The following is a 26,635-nucleotide window of genomic DNA, read 5'->3' as shown; positions in this document are numbered from 1 at the left end:
CTATGCACTCGATATGTCCGATTTTAAAATAGCTTTTTGGTGAAAGCACATTTTGCAATATTCTAAGTACATAGCCCAGGCATCACGGGCTCGCTATTTAGACACCCGGCAAGTTTAGCACTCACCATAATCATATTTACTATTATAAAAGTTTGATTACCTTTTGTTGTCTTCGTCAGAATGCACACCCAGGACTGCTACTTCAATAACAAATGTTGGTTTGGTCCAAAATAATCCATCGTTATATCCGAATAGCGGCGTTTTGTTCGTGCGTTCCAGACACTATCCGAAATAGTAAAGAAGTGTCGCGCGCATGGCGCAATTCGTGACAATAAAATTCTAAATATTCCATTACAGTACTTCGAAGCATGTCAACCGCTGTTTAAAATCAATTTTTACGACATTTTTCTCGTAGAAAAGCGATAATATTCCGACAGGGAATCTCCTTTTCGGCAAACAGAGGAAAAAATCCCAAAGGCGGGGGCGGTCGGGTCACGCGCCTAAGCCCAGTGTCCCTTGATGGGCCACTTGAGAAAGGCGATAATGTGTTTCAGCCTGGGGCTGGAATGACGACATTCTGTTTTTTCCCGGGCTCTGAGCGCCTATGGACGACGTGGGAAGTGTCACGTTAGAGCAGAGATCCTTAGTAAATGATAGAGATGGAAAAGAAGTTCAAGAAATGGTCAGACAGGCCACTTCCTGTAAAGGAATCTCTCAGGTTTTGACCTGCCATTTGAGTTCTGTTATACTCAGACACCAAACAGTTTTAGAAAATTTAGGGTGTTTTCTATCCATATGTAATAAGTATATGCATATTCTAGTTACTGGGTAGGAGTGGTAACCAGATTAAATCGGGTATGTTTTTTTTATCCAGCCGTGTCAATACTGCCCCCTAGCCCTAACAGGTTAACTAAATATGCAGGTTTAAAAATATATACTTGTGTATTGTTTTTAAGAAAGGCATTGATGTTTATGGTTGGAGCAACGCGTACCTAAGCGATTATATGCAACGCAGGACAGGCTAGATAACTACACATGGTGGTTGATATTACTAGTTTAACTAGTGATTATGATTAATTGTTTTTTATAATTAGTTTAATGCTAGCTCGCAACTTATCTTGGCTTCTTACTGCATTCGCATAACAGGCAGGCTCCTCGTGGAGTGCAATGTAAAGCAGGTGGTTAGAGCGTTGGACTAGTTAACCCTAAGGTTGCAAGATTGAATCCCCGAGCTGACGAGGTAAAAATGTGTCGTTCTGCCCCTGAACAAGTCAGTTAACCCACCGTTCCTAGGCCGTCATTGAAAATAAAAATGTGTTCTTAACTGAGTTGCGTAGTTAAAAAAAAAAAAAACATTGACCAAAAATAACGATTTCTGATTATGAAAACTTGAAGTCGACCTCTAGTGTATATATTTTGATTTCTAATATTCTAAAGTTGCATAAGTAACTGTACATTAGCATATAGAGGACCTGTTTCTTTGTTAAGCCACATGTGGCCACTCACATTTGTCAAAAACAGCTGTTAAATTGTATTGTTCTTACTATAACATACACATTTCATGGTATTTATTTGCAAAGCTTGCCTGCTAATTGAACTAGTGTAGCCCACAGAGATGCTAAACGTGTTTGTTAATTAACGATCAATTACCGTGAGACACATTCAATTAACTGCCGGTCACCGGCTGACAATGTAATGACCGCCACAGCCCTAGTTGTACTGCACACCAGATACTGAATGGTTTTCTGATCCAGGCCCTGTGACTAACAGATGCATGTCTGTGTTCCCAGTCATGTGAAATGCCTAGTTTAAGTTAATTGACTGATTTCCTTATGAACTGTAACTCAGTAAAATCTTTGAAATTTGTTGCATGTTTATTTTTATTCACTGTAGTTACTTTTTGGGTGTTTAATTTTCTCATCCTCCCTCACCCTCTCCCTGGTGAGTTCTTGATCAGTCTTGGCACGGTGGCGGGTAATCACTTTTCTCCAGATGTTAGTTTAGGAGGAAAAGTAAGGGAGGAGAGTATGATGAGAAAAAACAGCTGCCTGTATTCAGGCACCCCACCCCCTTGTTGCTCAACGTGAAGTCATCAGTCTTTTACCACACCCTTTACTGTTCCTCTACTTTATTTTCCCTTTCATTCGTCACCCCTTACGTTCTCTGCCTCATGGCCGTGCCCACCACTCTGTGTGGTAATAGTCGTTTAGAAAGCAACCTGACCTGCGCCCATCCTCTCCCCTTGTTATGACTGGCAGCTTAGACCAGTGAAGAAAAACAGAGGTAACAGCGTGTCAGGCCACTGGGGATTGTTCTCCCTACATTCCCTGTCTCTCTTCCCCCTCTCTCGCTCCCCCTCTCCTCTCTATCTCACGAAAGCAGGGGCCCCTGCCAGACTTGAGCAAACATTTTTGCGTCGGCACGGCAGACTTGAGCTAGCGCACCCGCCAAAGTCAGGACAGCTTGCTCTGTTTATCTGAGGGAGAGGGCAAGGGTGTGGCCCTCCAAACATTATGATACATCTGTCACTCTCTTGGTTTGTGTCAGACTGTGTGAGAGCACGCGTTTGATTCCTGATGCCTCGTGTGACCTCATCCGTAGGGCTGTCAGGTAGGCAGAGGGATAACCTCTTTGCTTCCCCCACCACCACCCTTCCCCTCTAATAGCTTTTATTGCTCCACTGATTTCACAAATAGGTCTTATTGATTGAATCTGATTCCTGTGGATAGAGCAGTTTTATTGAGTGGCTTTTGCTGATAGACTGTGTGTGACGGTAAAGGGGGAAACCTTCACTCCTTGTCCATCGGCGCTTGTCATCCAGGCCACATTTCTCCCAGGAATTGGGCAGCCCATTGCCTTTGAGATTTCTCCCACACTCTGCATCTCCCGTCCTGAATGTTTGAGGAGACCGGGGAGTGTGAGTTCCCACTCGAGCGTGTATTGTGATGGCATTACGGTCACAAGGACATCAAACATGTAGTCCCTTCAGCCTGGCACATGAAACATTTAATTCAGGAGACTGAGTGCTTTCATAGTTGACCCACTGCTAGATAGAAGTAAGCCAGTAGACACCCACTTTCTGTAGCTTTAGTGTGACCAAGTTCCAACTCTCAAATCACTCCGTACAATCAGTGTTATAGTAGTAAGTCATATTTATAATAGCCTTGTTATGTTGACTAATGCAGTGGCGTACATGCATTTGCTTCCTTGTGGCCATTAGAACATTTTTAGTGGTATGACGAAAGCTGCGCCAGCAGGATTCCTGAGGTGTGCCTGCCCGCCCAGAGTTTTACATTCTGTTTGCCTCCGCTCTCGGGGCACGCACACACACACTAGGCATACTTCGTTTTCCTCTCTGCCACACATGCACACACCCCCTCCCAAGTAGGATCTGTATACCCTTGCCTCTGCTGCCCTCTATTTTTCCTTTGCGTCCCTCAAAACAGCGCCTCCACCTGCAATGCTATGCAGAGCTGGATAGATGAGGATGGTGACACCCCTGTCCCGGGAGCCTTTTTAACCCTCCCAACCTTCAGATCAATCATCCTTTGGCTCTTTCCTGTCCCTGTCTGCCTGCAACTCTCTCACACCCCCCTCCCAACTACACACGCCTAAAACCAGCCAGGCCCCTTCTGAAAGGGAAAACGACTTTCTAACGCTCATTATTCGCCCTGCATTTTAAAAGGTTAACCGCGTCAACGAGCATTCAGGTGTGCTGCGAGGGGAAACCACCCAATAGTTATTCAATCTCACGCTCCAACATCTGTCCGCTCTCCAGTTTGCACATTAAACAGAACATTGTAGCCGTGTTCTAAATGTGGTACCGGCAACTCACAGTAGGCCTTTGTTTGGGACAGAGGGTAGAGTAAAGACTGAGTGACCTTGCAGACGCCTGAGGCGAAGACTTTTGTGGGTCTCAACACTTACTCAGTTCTCTAACCAGGGTCAGATTCTACTCCGCCAGTCTGGCTCCGTGTAAAGGCTTTTGAACTTTTTCTCAAGAGCATCAGAAGAGCCCATCTTGATTCGTGCCACGTTTTTGTAACCGAAAACCACATGTGCAACCGAACACACTCAACCTCGCCGTGACTGCTTCTCAGTTTTTTGGGGAGGGCTCATTAGTTTTGTCTTAACATCACCATTGGCTCAGATCCAAACAGACTGACAGTTTGGGGCCAAAAAAGGAGCAGAGAAAGAAAACAAGCTGTCTCGTTCCTGGGACTCATTTATGAAAATTCTTCCAGACTGGAGAAGCAGTGTAGAAGGTCAGCGGGGTCACAATTTGATTTAATTTGCGACGGTAAAAAGGGAAAGGCAGACGACGGAGAATCTTAACAGAATGGGTAGATGAAGACGTTCACGCTACCGCAACCACCTCTGATTGGCAACTAAAAATGGGCTAACTGGGCGCTCTGACTGGGCATGTGTGGGAATGATATACAGTGTGTTCGGGAAGTATTTGGACCCCTTCACTTTTCAACATTGTTACAGCCTTATTCTAAAATGGATTAAATCGTTTTTTTTCACCCCCTCATCAATCTAAACCCACTACCCCATAATGGTGAAGCAAAAACAGGTTTTTAGATTTTTTTGGGGGGGGGGGGGGCAAATAAAACAATTATCACATTTTACGTAAGTATTCTGACCCTTTACTCAGTACTTTTGTTGAAGCACATTTTGGCAGCGACTACAGCCTCTCGTCGGCTTGGGTATGACGCTACAAGCTTGGCACACCTGTATTAGGAGTTTTTCCCCATCCTCCTCTGCCGATCCTCTCAAGCTGTCGGGTTTCTCCAAAGATGTTCGATCGGGCTCAAGTCCGGACTCTGGCTGGGCCACTCAAGCACAGTGTGCTTAGGGTCGCTGTCGTGTTGGAAGGTGAACCTTTGCCCCACCTCAGGAAGGTGAACATCCTGAGTGCTCTGGAGCAGGTTTTCATCAAGGATCTCTCTGTACTTTGCTCCGTTCGTATTTCCTGCAATCCTGACTAGTCTCCCTCTCCCTGCTGCTGAAATACATCCCCACAGCATGATGGTGCCAGGTTTCCTCCAGACGTGACGCTTGGCATTCAGGCCAAAGAGTTGAATCTTGGTTTCATCAGACCAGAGAATCTTGTTTCTTATGGTTTGAGTCCTTTAGGTGACTTCTGGCAAACTCCTCCAATTGGGCTGTCGTGACTTACTGAGTGGCTTCCGTCTGGCCACTCTACCATAAAGGCCTGATTGGTGGTGTGCTGCAGAGAGAGTTGTCCTTCTGGAAGGCTCTCCTATCTCCACAGAGGGATTCTGGGGCTCTGTCAGTCACCATCGGGTTCTTGGTCACCTCCCTGACCAGGCCCTTCTCCCCTGACTGCCTAGTTTGGCTGTGCGGCCAGATATGGGAGTAGTCTTGGTGTTTCCAAATTTCTTCCATTTAAGAATGGAGGTCACTGTGTTCTTTGGGACCTTGAATGCTGCAGACCGTTATTGGTACCCTTCCCCAAATCTGTGCCTCGACATAATCATGGCTTGCTTTTTGCTCTGACATGCACTGTCAACTGTTGGACCTTATATAGTCAGGTGTGCCTTTCCAAATCATGTCCAAGCAATTGAATTTACCACAGCTGGACTCCAATCAAGTTGTAGAAACATCTCTGGAAACCGAATGCACTGGTGCTCAATTTCGAGTTTCATAGCAGTGTCTGAATACTTATGTAAATACGGCATTTCAGTTTTGTATTTGTAATGAAATTCTTAACCTGTTTTTCACTTTGTCATTATGTATAGATTGAGGATATTTTTAATCCATTTTAGAATAAGGCTGTAACGTAACAAAACGTGCAAAGTGAAGAGGTCTGAGTACTTTCCGAATGCACTGTATGCCTATTCACCAATTTTTATTTATTTAATTGGGGAAGTCGGTTAAGAACATTCTTATTTACAATGACGGCCTAGGAACAGTGGGTTAGCTGCCGCCTTCAGGGGCAGAACGACAGATTTTTACCTTGTCAGCTCAGGGATTTGCTGTAGCAACCTTTCGGTTACTGGCCCAACACTCCAACCACTAGGCTACCTGCCGCCCTTATACATGGTACTCGTCATGTTATTTTGACCACCTTCCATGAAAATGTGCCTTTTCAATGTTGGCGAAAAGCTGTTGAGTCACATTTTCTCAATTATGAACTCCAGTACCCTTCCTGACGTGTAATAGTATAATCAGATATCATACAAATTCTATTTATGTACAGCAGTTAAATCTGACATCAGCACTATGGCTTTCCAGCCAATGACTATTGCGGACCATTGCGCACAACCTAGTGTGTAGTCTGAAACCACAGCCTTCAGTTGAGACCAGCCACTGTCTCTCCCTGTTCCCCTTGAAAGGTGTCTCTGGGGAGGTCTTTACTTTGAGCTTTGCTCTCTGCTGCATTTTTTTCTCTCCCCACCTTAGCCTGATTGAATAGAGCAGGAAACTTTTTTTTTAAACCAGCTGTTTACTCCAAAGAAACGCGTGTGATATTAAATGGTGCGCCTGCATGTCAATCTGGCCCCCGTCTTTATTGCTCCGCCGTTAACAGCCTTGTCCTCCTTTTTATCGAGTCTGAACAACCTGGCCAAAACATAATCCTGTCATGACAATGGAGCTCTCGAGTCTGCTTTTCGAGAAGTAGAGGCCTTCATGGGTCAAAGATGGACCTGTTCCAAAAGGGACACGGGGATATCCCACCCGGACCCAATATGCATAAATATATGTAATTGTTTTTAAATAGACCCGTTCCAAATGGACCCGAGGACAACTAGACCCGTTCCGTATAGACCTGGTTGTATCCAGACCCGATCCGAGTGAGGGGAAGCAGCAGCAATAAATTTTTAAGCTACTTTATTAACCGGAGCCGAGGAATCTTGTGGAAGGGGAGGTAGAGAAGTGACGCTCTAACAGGGGCTGTCTGTGGGCTAGTGTGAGCAAGTGACATGGTGAAGAGACCGCAACCAACCAAGCCGGCTCACGCTATAGTAGATTAACCCCTGACATCCAGCGAAAAATTTTATCGCCATTAGCATAACAAAATGTAATATATTTTTTTTCAAATATAGGTCTGTTATATCGTTTTATAGATACACCTCTCCTGAATCGAACCACGTTGTCCGATTTCAAAAAGGCTTTACAGCAAAAGCAAAACATTAGATTATGTTAGAGTATATCGTAAAAGTAGCCACAGCCATTTTCCGACACACCACATGCATCACAAATAACCAAAAAACAGCTAAATGCAGCACTAACCTTTGACAATCTTCATCAGATGACACTCCGAGGACATCATGTTACACAATACATGCATTCTTTTGTTCGATAAAGTTCATATTTATATATAAAAACAGCATTTTACATCGGCGCGTGACGTTGACTAACTATTTTCCCTCAAATGCGTCCGGTGAAACAGCGCTACAATTTACTAAATTACTATTCGAAAACATTTTTAAAATGTAATATTGTCATTCTAAGATTTATAGATTAGCATCTCTTGAAAGCACCTGCGATGCCAGATTTAAAAAACTTTACTGGGTAATCACACTGCGATAAAAGGGGATGCGATACTCAGAAAAATAGGCTACCGTTACCGGTCAGCGCCATCTTGGAACAATCGCATATCAAATCTACTCTTGTATACTATTGTCAATAATCCCTTACCTTTGATTATCTTCATCAGAAAGCACTTCCAGGAATCCCAGGTCCACAACAAATGTATTTTCGTTCGAAAAAGTTAATCCTTTACGTCCCAATAGCTTGTTCTTGTTAGCGCGTTCTGAAGGCTGCTCCAAAACTTCCGTCGGCCGCGGGACTCCTCTTTCAATAAAATGCATTTTTGTATTTATTTAGGTTCGTTCAAACATGTCAAACGTTGTATAACATAAATCTTTAGGGCCTTTTTCAACCAGAGCTCCAATAAGATTCAAGGGGGACGATTGCATTGTCTTTCAAAACGTTTCGAAAGGGGAGGGTAGCCAGGGGCGCCGGCGTCATAATGGTGATGGCCCTCCTCATGTGACCACTTTCCACAGCGTCTCATTCAGTCAGTTTTCACAGTAGGAGACTCAAACCACTTTGTAAAGACTGGGGACATCCAGTGGAAGCAATAGGAAGTGCTCAATGAACCATTGCTCACGGTGTGATTAATAGGCAAAGTGATGAAGTTGAGTCCGCAATTCAGAATTCCACATCCTGTTACGATCGGTCTCGGGGTTTTGACTGCCATATGAGTTCTGTTATACTCACAGACACCATTCAAACAGTTTTAGAAACTTTAGGGTGTTTTCTATCCACAAGTATTAATTATATGCATATCCTAGCTTCTGAGTTTGAGTAGGAGGCCGTTTTAAAATGGGCACGGAGTTTTTCTAAAATCGCTGTTGCGCCCCCTATCCTAGGGGAACGCCAAGAGGTTAATAGCTAGTTTATCATCCAATATGATTACGTAGTACCGGTCTTGACTGCGTCAAACTGGGAGAAGCTAGCTAAGCTACTCAAGGCATGTGCCTTCTCGTCCTACCCCCCCCCCCCTTATTTAACTAGTCAAGTCGGTTAAGAACAAATTCTTATTTACAATGACGGGCCAGTAACCCACTGTTCCTAGGCCAACGCTCTAACCACTAGGCTACCTGCCGCCAAACGACTCCATTCAAATTGTAAGTAGCAGCCTACCTGTTGTCTCTTGGTCATTGTAACCTATCCTCCTTTTTCATTTTAACTCCATCTTCCATTGATTTGATATCTTAACTTTGGCCACACATGGAGGCTCTGACTGTAGCCTATTGCCACTTTGACTTATGATTGGCCAACAAGCTACACACCCCACTCTTGTGAAAGCAAGAGCAGCAGCATAACTTATAAAATGTTTCTACTGCAGCAGTCACGTTCCGATCTGAAATGTTCCTTTCGGACAAGTCCGTTAATTACACATACCCATGACAATCATATCAGATCCGACCCAGACCCGCGACATTTAGTTCTGGATCCGGACCAGCTTGGGTCTGAGATCGGGCCTCGAGTATTCCGGTACAGGTGCAGGTGTGAAGTCTGGGGGGGGGGGGTCCTTTCCTGTGTCTGTCTGCAGCCTTAAATATCTTCTCTGTCTGCTGAAATCACACTGGTCTGACTTTATTACGCTCCACTACCTGGAAAATCACTGCATTGTCATGGTTATGGGGGGTTTAGTCACTTCAGGGGGGAAATGGCAGGCTCAGGAAGGAGGGGGCGCTAACTTAATTGCTCTACATGAAGAATTTCACTTGACTAATTTGGGTGATAATGAGAGGCAGCGCTTTTGTGTTTATTTATCCAAACATTAATTGACAGGACTGACATTAACTGGGCTGTTATTGCGCATTTGAGTGCGCATGAGAACCCCAAAAATACAGTATCTTGCTGATAGGGTGGTGGTTTATGCGTAAGTTTTCCCTGCCTAATGTCTGTCAGCGATTTTAGCAAAACGTGAGATGCAGCAACATGACAATGGTGTTGTAGCTCATCTCAGTGCCTTCCACCCCCATGCAACTTGTGCTTATGGAGAGCGAACTGGGGTGTATTCACTAGTAAGCAAACGAAACAGGAAGGGACCTGCCTGAGTTTGTCCAATAACTCTCGTTGCAAAGGGTGTTCCGTTTACATATTGCTACAGTGTGCACTAATGATTACACCTCTGGTTTTTCTGTCCCCATGTCCCTCTTGCAATAGTGGCACAGTGAAATGACTTGTCAGTTGAAATGACTCGATTGTTTGTTCCAGGCGGAAGGAGAGGATAATCTGAAGAAGATGCAGCTAATGGAGCTGGCCATTCTCAATGGGACATACCGTGACACCAACATCAAGACACGTAAGCTTTACAACCACATACACGAAGGTCCTGTTTCGATCCACATTGACTAACGTGACATTCAAAGCTTATCATAATCCATCTTATTATATTGACGGGTAAGAATCTCTTAATGACCACAGTGAAGAAGAAATGTAACATGCTCATGATATACTGTGTGCCACTACTAGGTTCATATGTGTCTTGACCAATTTCTTTTGTAGACTGCACTTTTCGCTGAAGTGTTGTCCAACCAGTGTCTACCTACCTCACAAACCACCTGCATCAAAGTAGAGCAGTTTCCCCTCCATCCCTCCCTCTCGCCGCTCCCCCCTCTGTGCCCCTTTCCCTCCCTCCCATATGGATGCAATCACAATTTGTTGCAATCTCGGGGTGGTTTCTATATGCCTTCAGCGCATCGCAGAAATCACTGTCATCTCTGCATGATGTAGTTCACGCATCTGTTACAGTTTTGATTTCCAATCACCGGTGTTACTTTCTGTAGAGTTCATCTCACCCAGTGCTCTTGCAGTTTCTGCACTTTCATGCCTGTGATTTTAAATAAATTCATTGCAATGTATTTTATTTTAATTTTTTGGGGCGACTGCTTTCGATTGACCATTTACTGTTTACATTATCATTTCTTACTGAATGATATTAGTAATGGCGATACATTTATTTGTTTTGCACATTTGGTCAGTCCAAAAGGCTTGAAGTTTTGAGAAATGTTTTATTTATTTGACGTTGGTTTGTAACCAGCCACTGGTCCAGACATTGGTGTTATCTCCATTGTGTTGCCAGACTAGTGATACTTAGTGTGAATTAGCCTAGACAGCCATTGAATCATGGGCCAAAAAGCTACATGTAAAACATTGATTCAGTCGTCCCGGCCGTCAGTGAATGTAACTGTTGTGTGGTACGACGTTGGAACATATGCAAAGCCATTTGGACAATCTTTTATTGCTTTTGTCAGCCAACCAAAATGGTATCAGTGTCATGTAGAGGACTGGTGTGAATCTGAACTGTACTTATATATCCAGTATTGGCCAATATCAACTAGTCGGTCCGACTCAAGGCCTCATAGGCCCAGAGTCGTCCAATAGACTCAATTGTCTTTTCTGGGGATTGACCTAATCCTATTGGTCCATATCAGAAACTGGCACTCCTAGTCTCCTCTGTGGCCAGTGGCTTAATTTCTGTTGCCTTGTGTATTTGTTTTGATCACTTGTGCCGTCCGCAGTACATTAATTTGGGGTTGTCATGGTGATTGGTATGCTTAATATGCTCTGTGCATTGGGGTAATGGCATCATTTTTAGCCACTTATCTATTTTTGGTTTGCTGGTTCACCTTGATCATTGCATGGACTAATTTTCCTTTTTTGCCTCCCCCTCCCTTTCCCCCTACCCCCTTTTCCTGCTTTTTGTATTTTCCCACCTGCTTCTCAACCTGTGATTTTGGTCACCCACACCACATCTTTACCCCCTTGTCTTGTATCTCTCTCCATCTTTCTGTCTTTCACTCTTTTTGCTTATGGCAGACCCCCTTGCGTTCTCTCTTGCAGCGGCGGCAGCCGCTGCTCAGGGCCCCCGCCTAATACAGGCCCCCCAGGGGCATATGATGGCCCCCCATCAGCAAATGAGGCCCCCCACACCGGGAGGCACCCCCATCATGAACATCATCCGACAACCCCAAATGCAGGGCATGTTGCACAACGGCACCCCAACCCTGGTGCCTCCCTCACCGGAAGGCGGCATCATCTACGCCTCCCCGTACGACTACCCGTACGCCCTGGCACCCACCTCCCTGCTGGAGTACCCTATCGACCACAGTGGGGTTCTAGGTAAGCGACCCTGGGGCCTGGGCGGCGGCCCCTTTAGCCCTGGACAGGAGGGCAGCTTGTTTTACCCGGGGTTTTTGGACGCGGCTTCGATGAGCCACAGTCAGGACTTAAAAGGTAAATATGTCGTATCCAGCTGAAAGAAAATAGGGTTGTTATTGGTGTTGACCTTATGACCTAATGGCTAATAAAGGGCAAGGGGGACAGGGATTTATTTTCTTCCAGTTAGACATTTTTGTGTATCTCCCCACCAAATCCTTCTCCTGGCTCAAGTTTTGTTGCCTTGTCTGAGAATACACACACACACTCTGACACGGACATGCATGATTGCACACACCCGCGCTCTCACCTTTTTATGCACTCGTAAGAGGCAGATTCAGTCTGGCGGTGGCTCCCCCTGGATTTCAGCAGCTTTTGAAATAATTCAGTTTTTCCCCAGCTAGCTCTGCAGCTCTGGCCTTGATGCCAGGAGAAAGTCCCTTTTGTCCCGGCAGGGAAGTTCATTAAATTTACTGTCCTCATTTTTCCATTTGTCTCAGTTTTCACCTTCTTGAACTTCAACTTAGTACAAGCCACAGACATTCCCCAGTCATTACATCAGTTGTGGGAATTACATTCTGTAGGTGCCAGTGTATGCAATATGCTGCCAAAGAAACATTTTCAACAAAATAGACGATAATGACTAACATTTGTAACCGACCACCTTGATTCGGTCTTACGCAGCAATTGTTTTAAACATTTTTATTTTTTTACATTGTTCTTCAACTTATATACAATTTTCTAGCTCTGAGTCTACTTTTATCCAATGAGAAAGTAATTCTGCTTTGAAAGTTGATTAACCTGTTAGCGGGACACCTACGACAACATCCGGTGAAATTGCAGAGTGCGAAATTCAAAATACAAAAATCGTAATATTATACATTCATGAAAATACAAGTGTCATACATAATTTAAAAGCTTAACTTGTTAATCCAACCGCGTTGTCAGATTTCAAAAAGGCTTTACGGCGAAAGCATACCGTGCGATTATCTGAGGACAGCTCCCCACATCAAAATACTTTTTCAACCAGCACAGGTGTCACAATCACAAATGGCGAATAAATAAATCACTTACCTTTTGAAGATCTTCCTCTGTTTGCAATCCCAAGGGTCCCAGCTACACAATGAATGGTTGTTTTGTTCGATAAAGTCCTTTATATCCAAAAAGGTCAGTTTAGTTGGCGCCAATGATCTCAGTAATCCACTCGTTCAACATGCATACAACACGAATACAAAAAGTTACCGGTAAAGTTCATCCAAACGATGTTTCGAATTAATCCTCAGGTACTCTATCTAAATAAACAATATTTAAGATGGAGAATAGTATGTTCAATAGGGACGATAACTAATGAAGAGCGTGCACCTCATTCACGTGCCAACAAGACTACTTTTCTAATGAGACACCTTGTGTGGCCGTAATCACCCCCAGACACACCTGGCTAACTTGATGGTCATGTAATCATCTGGCGACGTGTGGAGTTTATATGTATATCTAGCTAGCTAAACAATGAACCGCTATAATCCCAACTCATACTACCAACCAATACAAACATTATCATAGCTGTAGTATGAATCTACAGGTATCTAACCAGGTTTGATGTTAGCTAGCTAACATTAGGCTATAACTAAGAATGCACATGGATTTCTGATTAGAATAATATTACTACACAGATCATGCACACAACGCTAGCTAACAGTACATTTTTCAATAAATGACTTTCAGACAAAATTAAACTTATCAGAAAATCTAGCTAGACTCTTACCCGTGTACGTGGATGAATGCTTCACGGCAGACGAACCATTTAACTCAGTTTTGTTTCTAGCTGCTGTTTGGCCAGCGTTGTCCAGTCACTCCGGTTCACACTGACCGTGGCGTGTGCAGGAAGTAGCTAATCACTTTTCCAACTAATCTGTTGATAGTGCCTGCTAAATTCAGGGCATCAATGTTGATAAGTTGCAACTTTTGTAGTTATCGGTGGCTAACGTTATATATTTCAAGTGGCGTGGCAGAAAGTACTATCAACACATACTGAGCTGCTCATGTTAAACAAGCATGCTACATGGCAGACCAATCCAAACTCATCTCCCGGCATGTCCAGCCCATCTCTAGCGGGAAGGTTCTTGCCTTTTTCCGTGGCTAAACCAACTGGGCTTGTAATTTTAACAATTTTAATTTGTATTTGTTTTTTTATTAAGGCCCATGAAAGTTCACATGCTCCAGAATGCATTTCTGCCCCAAAAATGTATTCTAGTTGACGTTAAAATGCCTCTCCTGTGAAGTAGTGACGTGCGACATACGCCTAGTTTCCTGAAGTCATATTTTATGGAGGCTGTTGCACTCTTAATTCGACCAAATAATGAGTGTGCCACAGCATACTTCATTGAGTTTCGACAGATGACTTCCCTGTTTGTGCCACTGCCTTCATTAATCTGACGTCGGTGGGAGGTGCTAAACTGACATATGGAATTATTTTAAGATGGACATGGATTATTTAGCTTTTTGATTTCAGGACCCCCTTTAGGTATCAAATTGAATTATTTGATAAAATATTGATTTTGGCCTTAACTACTAAAGTCCATAGAAATGCATTGAATAACACATTCAAAAATGGCAGAAAGGACAGTTCAAAAATGTGTAATAAAGTGTCTGCCCTAAATCTACAAGATGTGTTAAAAGAAAATAACGAAACTAGCTTCATACTTCCATAAATAAAAAAACTGGTACTGGTTACCTTCAGACGAGTCCTGTGACAATTGTGGAGGTCGTAAAGCAAAATGGAGAATCTCCCCTTTCCATAGTGATCATAATAGTCAAACCATTCGGAAGCTACAGACGTTTGTAAGAAGACTTATTTTCGGGATGTCTCATGGTCTGACACGCACCTTTTCCAGCTCTGCCACCTTTCACCACAGATGCAGAAGTGTGACACTGGCTGATGCGGAAGTGCGACATATTTAATGCTGAACAAAATCAATTTAGCTTCAACTGACTTTTTGGCGGGGAATTTTTAATGCACCTTAAATTCGACTTTAGGAGGTAAATGAGGTGTTGATCCTGACATGTTAGCTGACCTGTGTCGGTGCGTGTGTGAGGGATGGCTCTGGGAGCTGTTGTGTAGTACAGAGCCTACTGGCTTTTCTCTCTTTAACTTGGAGGGCACAGCAGCTTAGTGTGTTTTATTTACTTGCCGTATTGATCGGTGCCTTCAAAGGAGACCCATTGGAACACCACCAATTGGCTCTACTAGCGCTGCTCAGGCCTTAGCGTTAGGAAACCTCAGAACACCTGGTGCTACAGATTGGAATGTGGGCGGGCTGGCGTAGCCATCAAGCATCCCTGTGAACCATTGCAGTTTTCCTACCTGCCAGGGCTGTTTGGCTGTTTTCAAATGTGATGTAACCATCGCTGGCCCATTCCATCATAGAAACCTCCCCAAGCCTTCTGATCCTAGAGATAACATTCTGAGTTAAGTCTCCTTTAAAGTGTTCACTTGATGACTGCAGCTAAGAGCAGTATGCGATTTGACTGGATGCCCAGATGGTTGTCATGGTGACCCATTCTGTGGGGACGGCCACCATTTAGCCAATGAAGGCCTCTGTCACAAATCTCTTTAAACGCTCTCTGGGTAATGAAGAGCAGAGAAATATGGCCACCCCAGCATCACACTGTTTCTCTCTCGCCCCGAAATCTGGGAGGCCATCCTTCCCCGGCTCCAACTAAATCAGAAATATTGACAGTCGGATAAAAAAGCCCAAGCGATACGACCCCTGAGTCCTGAAATTGTTTTGCTGACTGCACCTCGCTCTAGCTAGGCTTTTAGACCAACTTCATTTTGTGTGTGTGAAAGGTAAATCCTTATCTCTATGCACGGTCACAGTTCCTATGCAACCATACAACAACCTTACTGAGACACAGTATTTTACTATATTTCCGTGTGCTATCCAGACCAACCATGCACTAGGATAATTGAAATATCTGTCTTCATTTGTGACAAATATTCAGTGGACTGACTGCCAGTGAGTAGATTGACAGAGATGTGAGAGAGCCAGGTAGTGTCTCGCACTATCCAGTTAGGATCTGAGCTGCTTTGGATTTTCACACCCTACAAAATCACTCATTGTTCTCAATCCATCTCCTGGAACATGTTTTTCTTCTAGACAGCCTTAGTCCCCTGTCCCCCTGCCTGCCGGTTTCAAAAAATCCTCTAACACTGTGTACTATGGAATTTTATTACCTAAGTTATACTTTTATAGATATCAAGTTAAAGCAAATGTGTTTTTTTCCTATGCATTTTCTATACATGTCTGAATATTTTATATATAATGTATATGTGTATTACTGTAAGACTTGTTTTCCCTTCCTGAAGTGAATGGTTTCTAACCTTGTGGACCTGTTGCAATCTAGGTGCAATGGCTACTAAAGTGAGACGGCATGACTCGCGGGTCCGTCCTTACCAAAGGATTGTGACCGCAGACAGAGGTTAGTTTAGTCTCTAAGATGCTTAACTTTGACTTGATTGCATTGCCTTATATTTGAGTTATTTTATTCACCACCTTCCTTTCTACACACGTACACACACCACCTAAATGGTTGACTGTGGTATGCACATTGTTTACATAGTTCTCACAGTACTCCATATAACTATTTCAATGCTCAGGCAAAAGCGATCTTGATTGCTTTGGTTTACATGAACTGTGACCCTTGGTGACAGAACAGGTAGTACACGCAGTGTTCAAGCTACATTCCTCTGAGATTAAATCCTAAAATAGGTCAGACTTGTTCCATACATAATAAATGTTCTACTTGTGAGGAACAGTGGAAAGCGACTAAACGCTAACTGGAAAAAGTAGACAACACTACAGTAGCCTCGTTGCTACCATGCACCTTTTTGTTTTTTTGTCTTCGATTGTCTCGATTTGTTTTGTTTATGTAAAACTGACATACTTAATCTAAGCTAGGTTACATTCTTTCTCCGGTGTATTTTAAGTATTGGAAATACAATTAAAAAAAATAACATTTCAGTTGTACACGAGGTACTGTAATTTTTATATTCCTGTTTTTTATAACAAATGTATTTATGGCTACTGTATATAAGTATACTGATAAATAAAGAGAAGGAATCGGGGGGAAAAAAAGTGATTCATCGATTCATTACATAACACTAGTTACTGTTATTCCTTGCATAACACTAGTTTAAGTCTTCTTACCACTAATCACACTTTAACTTGCATTCCAACCACGAAAAACTAAAACACTTATTTTATTTGTTTACTTTGTACGTGTATGTTTTCTTTGCTTCTGTTTGTGGGTACTGGGAGCAATGTTGCGTTTTGATTTAGGTTGGGGGCTTGGTAGTTGTGATCATGATGTAACAACGTCATGACTAACAAGATTAGCTGGGTTTGTTTCTTGGCGGGAAATTAGGAGGAATAAAAGATTGCATTCATTTTATTGTTAAAATGATGTCTGTCTCTTCTTGCTGACACTAATATCCTTTCTATCTTTTTTTCCTTTGTTTGTTTTTTTGTTTCTAACCACCTAGCCGCCACCGGCAACTAACACATGACCTTCTGACCTCTGAACTCTTCACCCAATGACGAGCCGCCCCAAGCCTGCCTGCTGATCAGTTAACTGGTAATTGCCTTTTGCTAGCTTCTCGGATGCAGTGAGAGGGGCGCCTGTCCGTACAGTTACCCTAACATGTTTTTGATAAAACAATTTGGTTTTTAACAATCTATCATACAAACCCAACAGTTGCTTTTTATTTCTTTCTGTTCATTGAGTTGAATTCCCATTCTTTTTCTTCATGAATCACAAACTGGGTGGATGTGTATGTATTGTTACTAATGAATCTGCACTGAATTTATATAGCAATAAAGATCCCACCCTCCCTGTCCACAACCCCACCCAGACCTGCTCTGATTCGGTGACCTCACTAGTATTCACTAAACAACGCTAAATGGGAACTGAACCCATACTGTCTCTCCCAAACATGGCCTCATTCTCCATCCAACATGCAATGCCAAGTCCCTCATTCCCTTAACCCCACCCACCCAATCCACACCTACTTGCTGGCAATGAAAGAAATGAAAGGAAAGAGAAGAGAAGCTACACTCCAACTTGTTAATGTAGTCCTGTATTTTGAAACTCTGAGACTTAATGATATGCTGACACATTCTGGGTGTGCCCTGAACAGCTGTCTGTTAAAAGCATGGCTAAATTGATTGCAAATTGAGCTTATTATCATTTGACTTGTTTCTTTGGTTTTTACTTGATTTTGTTTTCTCATTAATACACTTATTAGCTCTGAAGAACTAGCCAGGTGAAGTAGGTTGTAAGAACTCAAAATGCAGCTTTTGCGGTGGCAGGCCTATCATGGGCAGTTAGCGGAAGCTAGGAGGGGTGCTGGGGAAGAATTGTGATGAGGTCTTTTTATTACTATAATGAAAGTAGGATGTGTTGAGGGTTAGGGCACAGTGGAGCAATGGATATCTAGTTAACTAGCTACTGACCTTAACTATGCTCCTCTACACTTCCAAGTGTATGTACAGTGCCTGATGATTTGGAGAATCCCAACGAATTATACGAGCTGTGATCTAAGACAAAAAAAGTATTAAGTGTGTGTGGAATTAGCCAAAGGGTTTCCAGTTGAATTATATCAATATCTATCTAACTGCAGAGGGCGTGCTGTAATTTTAGAGCTTGAAAGGATGTGATTTCGTGCATGTTTAAGTGTGAGTTGACAGCCAATCAAAAAGATGAAGGTTGTTTATCACACAAAGCTCTAGTTTCCCATGAAGAAACAAAGCTGATTGACACTAAAGAGGGCTTCTGGTGGGGGGGATCCTTATAGTGAAGTTTTGTAAATATACATTATTCATTTTTTCTTTTGTTTGATTTTGCCTCTTATTTTTGGTTGTATTTTACACCCCTGCCTAAAATCAATTTTCATATTGTGTATCAGCATTTGGCCAATTCTCTTTGCTAGAATATTTTGTAGTTTTCTTTAATCTCTTTCAAATTTGATACCAATCAAGTCATTATGGGGTCATGATACTTGCTCTCATGCAAATAAGAATCTATTTGATTTTTTTTTTTGGGGGGGGGGGGGTTTATTTGTAGCTCTCGCCATACCATTTTGAAGTCCCCCAATTAGCACATCCACAATGTGTCTCCATAAAGTTATAGTCCAGATCCTTAGCCCATGACAGTTTCTAAATCTTTCTCAAGAAAAAAAGAAAAAAATAGGATGTGAAAGCCATGCCTGCCTGTTCAGATTGCTTTATTTACATACCTGTTATATATGTAGATACCCGTCATTGCATATTAAAAAGAGAACACAATTGGATACTTTTACAGGGTGCTGGAGAAGAGAAATATATTTTTGGCGATTTTAGCTTTTTATACTTCACTTGCAGTTACAAAATATAAAGAAAAAATGCAACAAAAAAATTGTGTAGAGGAAAAAAGGTGGTGATGAAGATGCTGTTACTTTGGATATTATTGGCTAGGAAAATAAAGACCAAAATAGTCATACCTACAAACGTTGCAAGGATGTAAGGGTTACGAAGCGAGGGAGAGACTTTCAGAGAAGATAGAAAAAGTGCCTTATCGACGGTCGTTTCTTTTTCCGTGTGTTAACATTCTGTTCGATAATATCCAGCACCAACGAGAAATGCGCAGAGAGGAACGGCTTCTGTGATAAGCTCTTAGGAGTTGAGCAGGGGAGCTCCGTCGTTATTGCTGAGCTACTGAAGTTATTCTATGCAAAAAGAATAGCAGTCGTATGACCAGCTAAAATATGTGCCATGGTTTGTCTTCCCAAGTATAAGTTAAGGTTTTTGTTTTACGATTCTTTTTTACCCTCTGAACAAGTTGTATTTCTTATTTCTCTGCGTTTTGAATTAGATTATCGCTATTGTTGTATTGATTTCTGGTTACTGTGATTATTCTACCAAGAACAAACTGCCAATAGCGACGCAGTCTGCCAGGACATCTTATTCATGCGAATAAATGAATGACATATAAAATAAATGAGTAACAGGAGAAGAGACATTTGCGTGTATACCAATTTGTTTAAAAAAAAAATGTCAATGCTTTCCCACTACAGTTTGGTAATGACTTCAAGCCCCAAGATGAATTTTCCAGATAGTAGTCCAGAGCTGTTTTATATTGGAAGGGGAGGCACATGATGATGCTTGAGCTGGATGAAGTTTATTGATTACTATGTCTTAGGCAAATGTTCCTGCCACAATGTGCGTCAGTGCCAATTCTGGAAGTGATCAACATGCAGTATACCGACTAGAAAAGGGGCCTTACCTCTTTATGGCTAACACATTTGACTTCACAACTAAGCAGTTTTCCGTTACTGAAACAAAAAGGACTATATCTAATTACAAATAAAGTATATAAAATCAATTGAGACATTATGGATTATTAAATAGTTCACCTTCCCTGGCAGTCTGACACTTTATTTTTCTCATACATGCTGTCACACAGAACATGGTAATGCATTTTTCAGTGTTTATGAATTCTTCTATTAAAAAAATGCAATATTAAAGTGGAGCAAGAGATGACAATTCAGCATTTTGACAGTATTAAGAAATATTCCCTCTGCAATGTTACGCTATGTCATCGTGTAAGGTTGGTTTAGTCCATGTGTATGGTGAACTGTACCGTATTCACTCTGGCCTGCCTACTACATGTATGATAATGTAATTTACAGCCATTGTTACAGGTTTATAATGTATTTTTCTAATCTCATTTTATATGTATATTATACAATCTTTTTTTTGACTCTTTTTTTTGGTGCCCACTGCAACTTGTTTTTTAACCCCCCCCCCCCCCCCCCCCCCCCCCAAAAAAAAATCTTGAAATCTGTCTCTAGTGGGGAGTGTTGACTTTACTAGAGTTAAATTTGGTTTTCTTGCCAAATCCTAGCTTGTTTATTAACTCATTAGTGACTTTATTAGTTTTTCTTGTCATAAGTATTTTTACATGCTTGCATTTAGTTTTGATGGTGTATGCTGTTATTTTTCTTATTAACCCCTTGGCATTTATTTTAATAAAACATTCTTAGTAAGAATTTTACTAACTTGCTGATATTTTTTTGTCTTGTGTTTTTAACCAGTTTTATGAATGTACTACCTTGGTCTGGTTCACGGACTAACACAATTAAAACTGGTGTCTGGCCACAACACATTCACACATGCGCATTTGTACACAGCAGCATTCATATTTGCACGCACATACACAAGGAGAATACTCATACAAAAACACTGTCTAACTGGAGCCTGTGCACCTGCTATACTCTTCATGCGCACAATTCCAACACTGCTGCTATGTCTCGTCCGTCCTTTCTGTTTATCGCGACTCTTGTTGTGGTTTCGCTTAGTCTTGGGGAACCAGGGAGCTGCTTTTTGTAGGTGTAACTGGAAGGGTAGGGCTGCAGGTGAAACACTAGTCCAACACAAAGGTACAACTCAAACCTAATAGGCAGCTCATTATACAGTGCTATGCCTTGTCGAGGAGTAGCTCATCTGATTCACTACCCATGTGGTCTGTAAATGATCACCCTACATCGGCGATGGAGATATGTATACACTGTCTACACAGCACCCGTCAAGTTTGGACACAGCTACTCATGCCAGGGTTTTTATACTAATTTCTACGTTGTAGAATAATGGTGAAGACATCAACTACGAAATAACACATGGAATCATGTAGTAACCAAAAAAGTGTTAAAACAAATCAATATTTTATGTTCTCCAAAGTAGCCACCCTTTTCCTTGACAGCATCCTGAGGTAGACACCTGGAATTCATTTAAATTAATAGGTGTGCCTTAAGTTACTTTGCAATTTCTTTCCTTAATGCGTTTGAGACAATCCGTTATGTTGTGACAAGGTAGGGGTGGTATTACAGAAGACAGCCCTATTATGGCAAGAACCGCTCAAATAAGCCAAGAGAAACGACAGTCATGAAGGTCAGTCAATCTGGAAAATTTCAAGACAGTTTCTTCAAGTGCAGTCGCAAAATCCAAGCACTATGATGACTGGCTCTCATGAGAACCGCCACAGGAAATGAAGTCCGAGTCGCCACTGCTGCAGAGGAGTTACCAGCCTCAGAAATTGCACCCCAAATAAGTGCTTCCGAGTTAAAGTAACAGACACATCTCAACATCAACTGTTCAGAAGAGACTGCGTGAATCAGGCCTTCACGGTCAAATTGCTGCAAAGAAACCACTACAAAATGACACACCAATAAGAAGGGCCAAGAAACATGAGCTATGGACATTAGACCGGTGGAAATCTGTCCTTTTGAAATCCAAACACCAGTTCTTTGATGGTGAGTAGGTGAACGGATGATCTCTGCATGTGTGGTTCCCACCGTGAAGCATGGAGGCGGTGTAATGGTGCTTTGCTGGTGACAAATTTAGAATTCTAGGCACACTTAACCAGCATGGCTACCACAGCATTCTGCAGCTATACGGCATCCCTTCTGGTTTGTGCTTAGTCCCACTGTCATTTGTTTTTCAAAAGGACAATGACCCAACACACCTCCAGGCTGTGTAAGGGATATTTGACGAAGAAGGGGACTGATGGAGTGCTGCATCAGATGATCTGGCCTCCACAATCACCTGACCTCAACCCAATTGAGATGGTTTGGGGTGAGTTGGACCACAGAGTGAAGGAAAAGCAGCCAAGAAGTGCTCAGTGTATGTGGGAACTCCGACTGTTGGAAAAGCATTCCAGTTGAAGCTGGTTGAGAGAATGCCAAGAGTGTGCAAAGCTGTCAAGGAAAAGGGTGGCTACTTTGAAGAATCTCTAATATTAAATATATATTCACTTCTGGTTACTACATGATTCCAAATGTGTTATTTTATAGTTTTGATGTCTTCACTATTCTACAATGTGGAAAGAAAATAGTAAAAATAAAGAAACCCTTGAATGAGTAGGGGTGTTCAGACTTGACTGGTACTGTGTGTGTGTGTGTGTGTATATTTTATATATACACACTGTAGAGCAGGAGATACGAATGCACATATTCATAAAACCTAAAATGTTATTACGACCCATTCAAACTGAACTGTTCCTGCATGCGACTGTTGAATTGGACTGTCACTATACAATCCTTGAAAAGGCTATGCATTAATATAAAATAACAGGGTTTCTATACTATAATTATTCTATTGATTGTAATGCTTGCATAGGGCTGTTTCACTAAGCACCAGCCATTCTCCATAGGGTGAACTCAGTTTGCTTTGTTAGGGTCATTGTGCCTTTTGACCATTGTTGGGTATTACCAGTGTGAATTGTAGCTTCATAGACTAGGTCAGACATGACGTAATACTAGAAGGGAGTACCTGTAATGCTGATAGAAAGTCTTCTGCCTTTTCCCAAAAGTGTAATCTTAGGTGTTGACAATGCAAACACTTTGGGATCAAATTTGATGAATTCTTCAGGAATAGATGTTAAGTGTTAGCTTTTATTTGTCGCTTTGAAATCTGACTATGCACAGTACTAACGTCTCATTTCTGTCTGGGTGTTCTCCCGCAGTTTTTTTCCTCTTGTTTTTGTGCTCTTTTCTTCACTAATTTTAGGTGTTCAGACTGACACACGAGCCAAGATTAACTTTATTAATCTCTTTTGATGACTATATTTTAACCCACTTTGTTGCCTCCAAGATTTCAAAGTATTTCTGCACAAACAATTTCGGCATTAACCACCTAATTCCATAATTTCGACATGCCAAACAGGCGAGTAAAGATTGTCAATCAAAAAATGTGGCATATTTCTATTAGGAGCAATGTTTAAGTAGTTCTTGTGTTTGGGTCTTAGAACCTTTCTCTATATTTATGCAGTTATTTGTCAAATTGGCTTTACTCTGTGCCACAAAAAATTGCCATAACTGGAATCCATCTTTTAGCTGTGGTTATCTTTATGCTGTCTGAAGTGTAAGTGATGCTTTTATTTTTCTCTTGTATTGGCTTGTTTCCAGAGTTGAGCTGATGAAAAGAATTTGGCAAGTTATTTGTCTGGTGCACAATGCATTACAAACACTGCCTGGCAGATTGCACCTGGAAATAAGTGTGTATGTGTGTGTATGTATATATGTATGTATGCCCTTCTACTTTGTCATTGAAGTGCCAATTACTACTCTCTCTAGCACAAAGCCTTTTTGTTGAGCACTAAAAACGAAATTCCTGCACACTGTAGATTGCTATTTTTTTTATATATATACTAGAATATAATATATACTTTTGATTTAGTTTTTAAAATATATTTCTCTCCCATTAAATCATGTTTTAATGGCTGCAACTTTGGATTAGTTTGTACGAAGTAAACACAAGGCCTACATCTTTCTAACCCTTCCCTTTCTCTGTTAGGTAATTGGACTACAATATTCATATAATAGCTGTGAAGGGAAGTAGTCATATGTCGTCTGAATTGTAATGCCCTGTGTTAGTTCTGCTATCAAGTACTACCTTTTGCCTTTATTGTCAAGTATCTTTTTTTTAAATCTTTTTTTTTTACATTCCGTTGGCAAGTCAACCAATTAACGTGGTCTCAACGATGTAGCATTTGGGATTAAAGGGCAATGCTACCAAGAATTGTAATGACAGCCCCACTGGAGGTTTTTTTTTCAGTTTTGTTTGTCACCGCTGTGCATTAACTAAGAATACCATTTTTTCAAAGTGATCTACCATAAAGTTCCTTGGACAAATAAGGGTGCACAAAATCAGATTTTTTTTGGTGGAGTTGTACGGTTTTGTGAAGTAGTTTGTTTTGTTACCTTGTTTTTTTTAGAGGACTATAATGGGAATCTGAGTAGGATATAAAACATGTATTGGCAGTTATGTTGCTCACACCAAAAAGGGAAGATGTCATGTGTGCAATAAAGTACCACATTTACAAATGGCCTTTTGACTCGTCTACCTGGCCGTCTGCCTTCTTTCTGCTCTGCTGATGTCATCTTGGAATTCTGGGCCAGCATTTCAAGGTACGTTTAGCACACAGGAACACAAAGGACATACAAAAGTATAATCTCTTGAAGCAAGAAGTCTGGAAATGGAAGTGTTGACAATTGGAAAGGGTCAATTTACAGTAAGTGCCATAGGTGGCATTTTGAAGGTCAAATCAATCAATCAAAAATCATTTCCGACCGGGGTAGTTTTTACATTTTCGCAGTCTTCTGCCTCTACTGTATGGTGCGACTCGGTTTAATGGCTTTTCTTCTGATTTGTGTTTCATGACAGAATATAACATCAAAATATATACTCATCTCATAACCCTAATTCGTTCTGACTTTCAATAGTTATCAAGTCCAACACAATGGCAATTTCTATCATACATATTTTACTGAGTTGTATTTTCTATGCCATGAATGAATCACCACTATAGAAATCGGTGATCCCACCCTGACCACTGACTAAAAGCATAGCAACCCACTTGCTACTGATTGAGATGGGCATTTAGACTAAATGTGCCGTAAGCCTTTGGAGTTCATGATGCTATTTCTACCTGTCTGGGTAATTAACATATTGTGTTGAGCGCCTCTTGATTAAACATCACAAGTACAGCCCATTGACATATTAGAGTTGGTGTATGTCCCCATGAGGCTTTTGATGAGTCATTACTATGTGCTAGCAGGTTATCAGGGCCCACTGCTTATCATGCTGGCAGCAGCCTTGTAGTATTGTAAAGTCAATTAAACAGTGCAGTGTTTCTTTTAACCTTCATTAGACTGAACAATTTTTTAAAGGCCACTCAATTAGACTCATTTGGACAAATAGACAATGGGAAGTAAGTGTGTATATATACAGGCCACATTTAAAGGATTAGAGCTAGAAGCAATCTCTGTAGAAAAGGATGGAGATGGAGCTCTTTAATAGGGCAGTGGGGAGTTGTCTCATGGAGGGCTTGTTGAAGTGACTTATGTGTCTAGCAGAAAGGGGGGTGGGGGTTGGTTGCTGGTAAGATGCATCAAAGAAGCAGTTGTCGGGACCAGCTGGGAGTACAATCAGAGAGGGAAGGGGGTAGAGGGGAAGGGTTGCGTCAGGAGTGACAGATGATCCCGGTTTCTGTGGAATGAATGTGGGGCATTCATCAATAGTGCAGCTGTTTTTTTTAGCTGTGAGAGAGTTGTTTCACAGTTGTTGAGTACACAGTTGTTGTGGGTTTCAAGTCCAGTTTGATGAATGAAGCCCTCTAGTTCTCTGGGAACGTGGGCCTTGTGACACAATCTAGCAGCTGGAGTGAGTGTATGTACAGTGAGGGGGGAAAGGTATTTGATCCCCTGCTGATTCTGTACGTTTGCCCACTGACAAAGAAATGATCAGTCTATAATTTTAATAGTAGGTTTATTTGAACAGTAAGACAGAATAAAAACAAAAAAATCCAGAAAAACGCATGTCAAAAATGTTATTAATTGATTTGCATTTTAATGAGGGAAATAAGTATTTTACCCCTCTCAATCAGAAAGATTTCTGGCTCCCAGGTGTCTTTTATACAGGTAACAAGCTCTCCCTTTAAGAGTGTGCGCCTAATCTCAGCTCGTTACCTGTATAAAAGACACCTGTCCACAGAAGCAATCAATCAGATTCCAAACTCTCCACCATGGCCAAGACCAAAGAGCTCTCCAAGGATGTCAGGGACAAGATTGTAGACCTACACAAGGCTGGAATGGGCTACAAGGCCATCGCCAAGCAGCTTGGTGAGAAGGTGACAACAGTTGGTGCGATTATTCGCAAATGGAAGAAACACAAAATAACTATCAATCTCCCTCGGCCTGGGGCTCCATGCAAGATCTCACCTCGTGGAGTTGCAATGATCATGAGAACGGTGAGGAATCAGCCCAGAACTACATGGGAGGATCTTGTCAATGATCTCAAGGCAGCTAGGACCATAGTCACCAAGAAAACAATTGGTA

The 26,635-nt window shown here is 41.9% G+C and overlaps 1 protein-coding gene across 5 annotated transcripts in view; it reads left to right on the top strand.

The window, feature by feature from the left end:
- LOC106610670 (protein quaking-A) overlaps positions 1-20,796 on the top strand; it is a 95,258-nt gene extending 74,462 nt beyond the window's left edge. The window contains exons 5-8 of one of the 5 annotated variants that reach the window (XM_014210118.3): positions 9,763-9,850; positions 11,392-11,670; positions 16,111-16,185; positions 17,249-20,796. In XM_014210118.3, coding sequence (XP_014065593.1) covers positions 9,763-9,850; positions 11,392-11,670; positions 16,111-16,185; positions 17,249-17,265 — 459 coding nt within the window. In that variant the 3' untranslated portion in view covers positions 17,266-20,796. Of the gene's footprint in view, positions 1-9,762; positions 9,851-11,367; positions 11,785-16,110; positions 16,734-17,248 lie in introns of those variants that run through there. The other 4 variants (XM_014210115.3, XM_014210116.3, XM_014210113.3 and 1 more) reach the window with 4 other exon arrangements.
- Positions 20,797-26,635: the final 5,839 nt, after the last annotated feature.

This window comes from Salmo salar, chromosome 09, assembly GCF_965601325.2.
Source record: "Salmo salar chromosome 09, fSalSal1, whole genome shotgun sequence".
In the NCBI taxonomy this organism is placed as follows: domain Eukaryota; kingdom Metazoa; phylum Chordata; class Actinopteri; order Salmoniformes; family Salmonidae; genus Salmo; species Salmo salar.
This window is presented reverse-complemented; position numbering and strand designations above follow the sequence as displayed.